Here is a 10798-nt window from a genome sequence, read left to right as displayed (position 1 = left end):
TCTTAATCTCTTGAATTCTTGCAAATCCAACACAAATGAGAAGTTGACAAGTATGAATTGGATAATTGATACAGGAGCTTCACACCATATGACCAGGAACTTGAGTCACTTGCATGATACCGAGACCGTGACTAGTTGGCAGGCTGGATTGCCCGATGGAAAGCATGTCATGGCAATAAAGAAAGGGACCGCCATTTTAAATAAACACATGTAACTTACTAATGTGCTTTATGTTCCTCGTTTGAATTGTAACCTGATATCTGTGTCGCAATTATTAGAGGAGTCAAATTGTAATATCCAATTCACTAATAGGTTTTGTGTTATACCGGACCTCACTTTGAGGATGGTGATTGGTGCGGGTGAACTACGTGGAGGGCTCTACTGCTTCAAAGGTGCGTACTCAAGCAAGGTTCACAAAGTAGAGGTCGAAGCTTCATACGAGTTATGGCACAAGAGAATGAGTCATCCCTTTGAGAAAGTAATTAAACTTCTTCCTGATTTGAACATTAGATGTAGTAGTAGTAATAGGATTTGTGGTGTTTGTTCAAAAGCCAAACAGACAAGAGGTATATTTGATTCTAGTGAAAATAATGCTAAAGGGACTTTCGATTTTATTCATTGTGATTTATGGGGTCCATACTCTGTACGGGCGTCTTGTGGTGCCTCGTATTTTTTGACTATTGTTGATGATTTCTCGCGAGCCGTTTGGATTTTTCTACTTAATGACAAAAGTGAAGTGGGCAAAATGCTGCGGAACTTCTTCACTCTGGTTTAACGCCAATATGATAAATTGGTGAAGATAGTTAGAAGCGATAATGGTACTGAATTTACTTGCTTGAAGGAATATTTTTCTGAGCAAGGTATAATACATCAGACCTCATGTGTTGAAACACCGCAACAGAATGGACGTGTCGAGAGAAAGCATAGACATATACTAAATGTTGCTAGAGCCCTTACATTTCAGGCTAATCTCCCTATTGAGTTTTGGGGAGAGTGTGTTATGACAACTGGTTATATGATCAATGGGACCCCCTCCACTCTCCTTTTGGGAAAATCACTGTATGAGATGCTGTATGGGCAGAAACCAAGCTACAAACATATACGAACGTTTGGGTGTTTGTGTTATGCGCTAAGCCTAAATCGTACTAGGGATAAGTTTGCTAGTAGAGCCAGACATTGTGTCTTTGTAGGATACTCCTTTGGCAAGGAGTGGAGAGTTTATGACTTAGAAAACAATGAATATTTTGTCTCTAGGGATGTGGTGTTTTCAGAAACTGAGTTTCCTTATGCTACTGAAGAAAAACAAGTCGAACGCGGACACAATGATGGTAATCTTGATTATAACCAGGTGGCGACTGAAGTAAATGACGAGGAAGATAGTGAAAGTAAAAGAGACAGTACTTGTGAGGTCATAAGTGAGGCAGAGCAAAGCGACAGGTGTGAAAATAATGAAGGGGAGCATGATGTAAGGGGGGGTTCTATGGAAGTAACGAATGTAGGGAATGAGTAGCTTGGACAAGGCCATAGAGTGAAGCATCCTTCCACTTGTCTCAAGGACTACGTCATACACACCACATGGTGTTCCAACCACAGTTTGAGCCATTCTGCCAATTCATTTCGCCAATCTCACTCCTCAAGTACTCCCTATCCTATAACACATTATGTGAATTGTGATAAATTTTCTTTGCGACACTGCTCTTTCTTAGCAGCTGTCACAGCTAGTCATGAGCCCTAGAGTTATTCAGAGGCTGTCAAGGACTTTCGTTGGAGAGAGGCAATGAGAAAGGAAATTGAAGCTTTAGAGAATAATAGAACATGGATAGTGGAGGACTTGCCGCCAGGGAAGAAGGCTCTCGAAAGTAAATGGGTCTACAAAATAAAGTACAACTTAGATGGCACAATAGAGCGGTACAAGGCACGTTTGATGATATTCAGAAACAAATAGGTTGAAGGGATAGACTACAATGAAACGTTTGCGCCTGTGGCAAAGATGGTTACAGTTCGGGCAGTCCTTGCAGTTGCTGCAGCTAAAAACTGGGAACTACATCAGATGGATGTACAGAATGCGTTTCTTCATGGAGATCTGCAAGAAGAAGTGTATATGAAGATGCTTCTTGGATTTGCTTCAAGACTACTTGGAAAGGTGTGCAAGCTGCATAAGTCGCTTTATGGTTTGAAGCAGGCCCTTCGTTATTGGTTTTCTAAACTCACGATAGCCTTGAGACAGTATGGCTTTACCCAGTCACAATCTGATTACTCTTTGTTTATGCTTCGACGGAAGTAGGAACAATTGAATATTTTGGTTTACGTGGACGATCTTGTCATCTTTGGAAATAATGGCAATGCTATTTGGAGATTTAAGAAGTATCTGAGCCAATGCTTCCACATGAAGGACTTGGGAACTTTGAAATATTTTTTAGGAGTGGAGGTCGCTAGAAGTCAGAAAGGTATTTTTCTTTGTCAACGAAAGTATGCTTTGGATATCATATCAGAAACTTGATTGTTAGGAGCTAAGCCAGCTGGACTTCCCCTAGAACAAAATCATAAACTAGCTCTGGTAGATGGTTCTCTGATGATAAAACCAGAGAGTTATGGGAGGCTAGTGGGTCGTTTAATTTACTTGACCATTACTCGTCCTGAATTGTCCTATTGTGTGCATGTGCTCGCTCAATTTATATAGAACCCCCGTGAAGAACACTGGGAGGCGGCTTTACGTGTGGTGCGATATTTGAAAGGTAACCTGAGACAGGGAACTTTCCTTCTAACTGACAGTGATCTTCACTTGTATGCTTACTGTGATTCTGACTGGGCTGGGTGTCCACTAACACAATGCTCTCTCACCAGATACTTTGTTTTATTGGGCCAAACACCTATCTCGTGGAAGACAAAGAAGCAACTTACAATGTCCAGATCATCAGCTGAGGCGGAATACATGTCTATGGCAACCGCTGCATGTGAATTGAAATGGTTAAAAGGGTTGTTGCATTCATTAGGGGTTGGTCATCCTGACTCTATGCGATTATACTATGATAATCGAGTAGCCTTGCATATCGCTACGAATCCGGTCTTCCATGAGAGGACTAAACACATTGAAGTAGACTGTCACTTTATCCACGGTGAAATCCAGAATGAGAATATATGGCCTTCCTACGTCTGAACTTCCGAGCAACTTGCTGAACAATTCGAACATCTTCTTGCCAAGTTGGGCATTTCCCATTTACATGTTCCAACTTGAGGGGGGGGGGAGGGTATTAAGCCTTTTGTAAACCTTATCTTCTGTATGAGTCTTATCTCTTATCTTTTAGTTGGTTTTGGTCTTTGTTTTCATTATTCTTTTAGGAGTTTGTACCTATTGGTTAGCCGAGATCCTCGCAAGAAGGAGCGAACTCAGACTTTGTATATATTCTCTGCAATTGTTTGCTGAAACAGAATAGAAAGAAAATTTTTAATATACAGGCAGCTCGCATGCTCTCGGGTCCATACTCATTCACAAAAGTAGCAGCATAGAGAACTATGAAATAGAAGCAATCAACGGAGTGGGTTTTATTGCCATCGATGGAAACTAGTCTGTTCTGAACCTTGAACAAAGTAGCGACGTAGGCATCGTAGGTGGTGCCGATGCTGAGATCAGATTGGCACGCTGTGTCAAGTGCAGTGGAGGGCCCAAGCTTGTCGAGCCAGTCTTGTTTAGTATTAATACCGGCACAGAGTTGGTGGCTTGCAACGAACTGGCTTGGGCTGAAGCAGACTGAGGTGAGATCAGAAGGGAGAGACAGAATCCAACTTGGACTGGAAGTCGGATATGCAGGCAGAGGAAGTGGGGATGTCGGGGAGCTGGAAGAGGGAGGTCTCCTTGAGGCGTACAGCCAAAGCAATGCTGAAGAGGCTGAGCAGAGTCTGGCAGCAGTTGGTGTTGTTCCTTGGGAAGCTCGAGCACGATGAGGAGTCCCATGGGACTCTTTCCACATAGCCCATGTCCATGGGGTATGTGGAGGTGTTGCTGGCGGCTAAGACTACACTGTAATTAGCTGCAGAGGACAGAAGCACCATTGTTAGAAGCAACAGTTCAAATCCCATCTCTCTCTCTCTGTAATTTCTGTGAACACCTGATTTTTGTGAATGCCGTTGCCGTTGCTGCTGCCGATATCGGCACCGGTCACGGTGGAAATGAAACAGACCTGCTCCATTGAAGAGGAAGAAGTTGGCAAATTTGACATTTGGTTTTCTTTCGTTAGCACTTAACCGCAATGACAATTGTCAGAAAATTTACCCTCATTATGGACAAAATTCTTTTGAAAAATGATAATTAACACGGTAGGGTAAAAAGAATTCATTTATAGGAAAAAAGCATTTGATTCATATAATTAATTTGGGTGAATTATAAATATGTACCTTGTACTTTGGGGGTAGTGACAGATAGGTAGCCTAAACTTTCAATTGCAACACATGAGTACCTTGAACTCTGAAAAATACAATTGAGTTCATCCATTAATATTCCGTCAGTTAAACATTGCATAATGCCAACAATACCCTTCTTGTATATTATTGAGATCATTTCATGGAATAAAATCATCACCAGAGAATGCCGTTGTCAGAAAATTTGAATATATTATTTGCTATCCATGTGGGAAAATCATCATAGGGAGTAATGTTATTGGATATTTTTGAATAAAATAATGTATTTCTCATGTGTTTTTGAAATCATGTATTTTTGAGTAAAATTATGTTTACATTATATAATACCAAAAATGTCCTTATCATGCATTTCTGAAATCATCACTAGAGAATGCCGTCGTCAATATGTATTTCAAAAATACATGATAAGGGTATTTTTGGCATTATGTAATATTAACGGATGAACCTCTGTCTATTTTTGAAAGTTCAGAATACTCAAGTGTTGCAATTAAAAGTTCAAGGTACCTATCTATCACTACCCCCAAAGTTCAAAGTATTTATGTATAATTTACCCTTAGACTATGTTTGGTTTGAAGGAAAATGTAGGAAAAGAAAGGGAAAGATACGAAAACCTTTAAAACCCTTGTATTGGTTTTCCTGTCTTTTCCTTCATTTTCCTAACTTTTTCTTCAAATCACACATAGTCTTAAAATTTCATTTTGGATAATTGACCCTTAAAATTTCATTTTCGATAAAAATGAGAACTGAACCAAACATTTACCATACTTATTACCTTTTATCCCCCTCATAAATTCTGCTCCTTGGAGCCTCGCTGTATTTTCCGCGAAAAAATTTGGCTCCTTCAGTTTGAATCCATGGATTTTCTCAAACATCTATTCCCGACGTGACACAGATCCACGGTCCACGGTGTAAACACTTCCATCCAATAGGTGGACCACCATGCGATATCATGAAATGTCTGTCCATCATGGATTCCTTATCGCTGAAAATCTACATGGTTTAATGAAGGAGCATGAAACTTCCATGTTCCCTGAAAAGCACATTGAATTTACCCTCTTTGGCCAGAAATGCCGCCAAATTTAGTCGAACGTTGTTAGCTAGTACTCGTTAGAACGGTAGAATTGGTGCCATGGTGGAGCTTCCTGCTTCCGAGTTCCATTCTAAATTTGGCAGCAACGGAAAATCCTAACGTACGCACGAATACCATCAGTGCACGTTAGAATTGTTAAGAAGAGGCCGCAGGGAGAGGGTGGTGTCAGAGAGAAACTATGGTTTCCGTTTCCGCTTTTCCTCCCTCTCTCGCAGAGAACGGGAGAGAAATTTTCCTCTGAAACTTCTTTCTCTTCAATTGAATATTTTCTTTCTTTTTCTTTTTTTTTTTCCTTTCTGATTTGCATTTTTTATTTAGAAGATTGATTTCGTTGAGTTTACAGCATTACTTGAATAATGTTATTCCAATTTCGACTTGAATTTTAAAATATTTTCTGATCCATGAAAGTTTCTTTTCATCTTTCTCGAATCATTCTTAGAAGCCTAACAGCTACACATGCATAGCAGAAGAATGAGGATGGATATCGGGGAGATGATCCGGTCTCCGAAAGATATTAGTAGGTTATTACGTCCTATGAGGTATGAAAGAATTGGCAACTCTCTGGAATCCGACGAGAGTTTGGGGGAGTCAGTGCTGCGCAGATATCAGAGCGATTCCCCGACGGTTCCAAGAGGTTTTCTGGCGATTTATGTGGGCCCGGAGAATCGGAGGTTTGTGATTCCGGCGAGTTATCTGTCTATGCCTGATTTTAGGGTTCTGATGGAGAAAGTCGCCGAGGAATTTGGGTTTGAACAACAAGGCTCACTTAAAATTCCCTGCGAAGAAGAGGATTTTGAGAAGATTCTGCTCAGGTGCTTCGAGAGGCAAGAAAAGATGAAGAACAAGAAGTAAAGGAGGTAGTGATCTACGGATTTGATGTAAGATAATTCAGATGTCATGTAACTGTTCCCAATGAAAGGTATTCGAAACTCTGAATTAGGATATCTCCCAAATGAAAATCAACCATCTGATTAACTGACCTATAATTTTGGATGGTTGTAATTTAGGTTAGTTGACTTCCACTCGAAGGGTTCTCCCTCTTTGAAACCAAACACAGCCAGATGACTTATCATTACCTTGGATTGAATGAAGTTGCCTTGGTGCAACAAAAGAAATCAAAGAGGAAGCTTTTGGCAGTGCTGATGTTTCAATGGCTCAACCAATTGGTCCAGTGGTTCTTAGGTCGTTTTTTTGGCAGTGGTTCTTAGGTCAGAACAGATAGAATTGTTAAGGGGAATGGGTCTTGGCCTCTTGGGTCTTGGTTCATTCACCCAGGCAGTCTGGTCTGTGTGCTGAAAGACCAGGTCTAGCAATTGATCAAGAAATCAAAATCAGATAAGACTAAATTGTGCATTAGCTCATTCAATAGATATGTAAACTTTGTTCATCCTGTCTCTGTAATACTATGGTTTCTTTAGCTGGACTCTTTATACAAACTATATTAATTATGTTTTTAATTTGGGTCTAGGAATGGCAAGAGGAATTTGGTGTTCACACTTGGCAAACAACTAGAAATTACAAATGGGACGCCACGTGGATGATTGATGAACTGTTTACACATTGGACGCTGCATGGAAACATATGGGTGACTTTTTCTATATGCAAGTTATTAGAATTGGATGGGTTAATCAAAATATAAATGTTTTAATTGTATTGTTTAATGTTCAAACATGGAGTTTACATGTGATGTGAAGGATAAATATATTAATCTACAATAATGTTAGCCTCTTTAGTTTAATGCTGCATTATTAGAATGATTCCTTTAGCTTAACACGAAAGACTGCATTAATTATATTAATAATCTCATATTAAACTATGATAAACATACTTCAATTTCTTTATGGGAGGACATTGGATGGTACTGTTGAAGAGATTGGATTAAACAACACTAGCACTTGTATTATCTTACTAATTATTCTCGATATATATGCATCATATGTTCAGAGTTAGATGACCCCTTCAACTCCAATATCTAACCAAATTGTTTTGGAGAGTATTTGGGTTTGAGAAGAGGACGGTTTAATCTTCTGGGATGGAAGTTGACCTCCATAAATAGGTATAGGGTACTCTTGAAGCTCTTAAACTGATCTTGACATAAGAATTGCAGACTTTAGCTCTTAGTCTAGCTTTGCCATTGAGACTTGTACCACCAACAGACTTAAAGGAGAAGAAAAGAGAAGCTACATTGATTTAGACATGCATATGTTTTCACTTGCCCGGTACACAGACAACTAGGCTTGAACAAACAAGGGATCTCAACTACCCAAAAATTCAGCCAAAAGTATTAGAAGAAAGGAAAGATCAATCATTGATACAAGCAAATTATGAGTTGGAAAAAGTTGGCATAAGATATCATTTGATGTGATGTTATAAATCTTCCAAAAGTTACGATTAGAAATAGAGGACAGAAGAACTTTTGGATCCTTGATTAATTTCCAAGTAGCAACTCTGACTCTGCTACCAGAAGCTACATTATTCATTTAAGATTCTTCTCTTCTCTTACATTGCCTCAAGAAAAAAAAGAAGTTTTAAGGGAAAAAAGAAAAGAAAAATGAAAAGTTATCTACACATTGGTTTCTGAGGATGGTGAGATTGAGCTAGATCGGCCTCTGATGAGCAACTCTCTCCTCCAAATCCATGTTCATTAATGAAGAAAACTTCCTTCTTATCCTGCACCACCTTCAAGATCTTCTCAAAGACAGAGACTTCGCAGGGAATCCTCAATACTCCTTCCTGTTGGAATCCAAATTCCTCTTCTGCTTCTCTCAGTAAGATCCCAAAAGCTCTATGACTCAAATATTCTGTTGGGATTATGAATCTCTTCATCTCCTCTCCTACGCAAACAGCAAGGAATCCTTTTGGAACGGTGTCACCTGAGAGTGTTGAGAGTGAGCTCTCGGAGAAAGAGAGCGTCTTCTTCAGAAATTTGATGCTCTTGCTGCCACTGCCGCTGGTGCTGGATGTGGTGTTGCAGCTGTTGCTCTTGCTGCTATTCTTTGGTGCATTTGCTAGCTTCTTCCACTTCTTGAGGAGCTGTTGAAGCCTAACTATATCACTGATCTTGTTGGACTTCTTGGAATCCATGGAAAATTTGGAAGACTGAGTGTGTTAGCTTTTAGTTTTTCCCTTGTTCGATGGCTAGTTGTAGTAGGTGGTTTGGAGATTTATAGAAGTTGGGATGCTTGAGGTTCTGAACTTTGATTGCTATATTATATTTCTGTAATTATATGCCGTTTAATATATTTACGTCGGTTGCTTTTTTAACTGCCTTAAGAATCAAAACCCATGATGAGTTTTCATTTTTTTTTGTCTCTATTCCCTAGATGAGTAGTTTCCAGATTTATCTTTTGAAGTTGGGCCACTCTCGGTTTCTGTCTTTCTGTTACTACCTTAATCTCTCTCGGTAAGCCCTTTCCATTTGCCTATATGCTGGGATTCCCTAACTACTTCAATGCTCAAATCTTGTCAAGGGTTGGCGCAATTAAATTATAGGTGACTAGCAGTAGTGATATTTCATAAAATCTTTTCAAGGGTTTGGGCCACTTTTTCTGTTACCATCTTTGTATCTTCATTTTTGTGTCTCTAAGCTAACCTATTCACCTTGTCTTATTCATTGCTTTGGTTTCCGATCCAACTGTCTCAACAGTCAAAGTCCATAGGGGATCTGGTTCTCTGAATAATTTAGTTCTCAGCTTTGTCTTGGTATCTGCAGTTTGATTGCTATATAATGTTATTAATTGCCTTGTTTTTTTAATCACCCTTTTGAGTATTCTGTGATTCTGTCTGTTATTGAATTTTGGGTGCTTAGAAGATCGTGGAAGGTGGGCAACCAATAGGTTTCCATGTGAAATGCCCATTGTATTGGGTTATAGAAATTACACATTCCCATTTCCGTACACTAAATCACTTAAATGCCCTTTTGTTTTAATTAATCCTTTGTTTCCATTCATTCTCTCTATTTCTATGTTTTCATGGTTTCTTGGTTTTTAGTACTCTTTATTAGGATTTTGTTTGTTTTTATTTAACAAATTAATAATCAGGTTACATATCCATTTTCTTTTTATTTGCTCTCCATCTTGCTTACTTTTTCTAGTATTGAGTCATTGACAGATACAAAATTTACATTTTGGGAGCATTTACTGAAGAAGGGAAATTATTAAAAAAATGTAAATTGGCTCTCAATAAGAAAAACTCAAAAAAAAAAAAAACAAAATAATAAAACGTTTTCTGGTTCCATAAAGGTAAAGGGAAAAAGAGCAGAGCATTTGTTACTTTGTAACTTCACTTCTTTTACATATTTGCCTTTAAATTATAATTATAACTTAATAATGCTGCTGATTAATATATTAAACTAATAAAAATAAGGAGATTTGACTCAGTTCAGATCATTATGTGATGATTGATGGTAGCTTAACTGCAATTAGAGCACAATTAATGCTCTACTGCATTGAGATATTGAAAATAACATTGAAATATGATACGTCAATGACTCTTCAGAGTTTCAGTCAAGGTTCAGTGCATTGCAACAGTAATTATTAGGATGCAAGAGATAAAAAAAAGGAAAATCCTTGAAAAGATGGGTTATTGAATTAATATTTATTGTTTTTACAAATTTAATTTTTCTTTGGCAAAACTGGGGGTCAAATAACGTGGGCTAGCTAAAATCTGATAGTACTTAGACCTTAATTATTCTCTAACAGTTCTGAACATAAGAGAAAATGATGGAAGCTCAGTGGGATCAAGTTCTTTGAATTGAAAGAACAACAATTACTCAAATCATTACCTTCATCCCCATGAATATATTTAATCCCCAGAGATTGCTAAATGTGCCAAGGAAACAAAAACTTTGGTCATTTTCAGCAATTTTTCAGTGCTTCCTTGAAAACCTTGGGTGGAAATGTTTGAATAGAAAACAGAGATTTATCAAATGAAGAAATAAAATGTGAATCACTTGGCCAACTTGCATTAAAGAATAAGCAATAATGTGAACTCAATACTTGGTCAAGGGTCAAGTAGTAAAGACATTCGTACAATTTTGATATAAAGTTTCCTAAACTGAGGTTAAGTTTCAGATTAAATTATTCATTATCAGATGCAGAGAGAAGGGACTGATCTGTTATTAATTTTGGACGGTTTGATGATTGCAAAAGTCATGTGATGTCCTCAGCGTTGGGTAAGGACAGAGGGAAGCAAGTTTTATTTATGGTTTTAGAAAGCGTTTACCAGACTTATTCACTTCTTCTGTGTCACATGACACCATTCACTTCTCCGTTTGCTCACATGACATTATGA

At 38.4% G+C, this 10798-nt stretch overlaps 1 protein-coding gene, 1 long non-coding RNA gene and 1 pseudogene across 3 annotated transcripts; 1 reads left to right on the top strand and 2 right to left on the bottom strand.

The window, feature by feature from the left end:
* Positions 1–2790: 2790 nt before the first annotated feature.
* LOC148844212 (putative receptor-like protein kinase At1g11050 pseudogene) lies at positions 2791–4077 on the bottom strand (annotated as a pseudogene).
* A 1448-nt stretch (positions 4078–5525) lies between these two features.
* On the top strand, positions 5526–7244 carry LOC148844211 (uncharacterized). Of its 2 annotated transcripts, none has more exons than XR_016102876.1 (2): positions 5526–6363; positions 6975–7244. It is a non-coding gene; the product is annotated as an uncharacterized LOC148844211 (long non-coding RNA). The 2 variants fall into 2 exon arrangements; XR_016102877.1 differs by having other exon boundaries at positions 5526–6425.
* Positions 7245–7966: 722 nt separating this feature from the next.
* On the bottom strand, positions 7967–8630 carry LOC148844210 (uncharacterized). Its single transcript, XM_088956728.1, has one exon. It carries the CDS (start codon positions 8588–8590, stop codon positions 8066–8068), a length of 525 nt encoding a protein of 174 aa, XP_088812854.1. The 5' UTR covers positions 8591–8630; the 3' UTR covers positions 7967–8065.
* Between the last annotated feature and the right edge of the window lie 2168 nt (positions 8631–10798).

The sequence above is a fragment of the Nelumbo lutea genome, chromosome 8, assembly GCF_056320005.1.
Source record: "Nelumbo lutea isolate HS-2025 chromosome 8, American lotus-T2T, whole genome shotgun sequence".
Taxonomy (NCBI): Eukaryota; Viridiplantae; Streptophyta; class Magnoliopsida; order Proteales; family Nelumbonaceae; genus Nelumbo; species Nelumbo lutea.
This window is presented reverse-complemented; position numbering and strand designations above follow the sequence as displayed.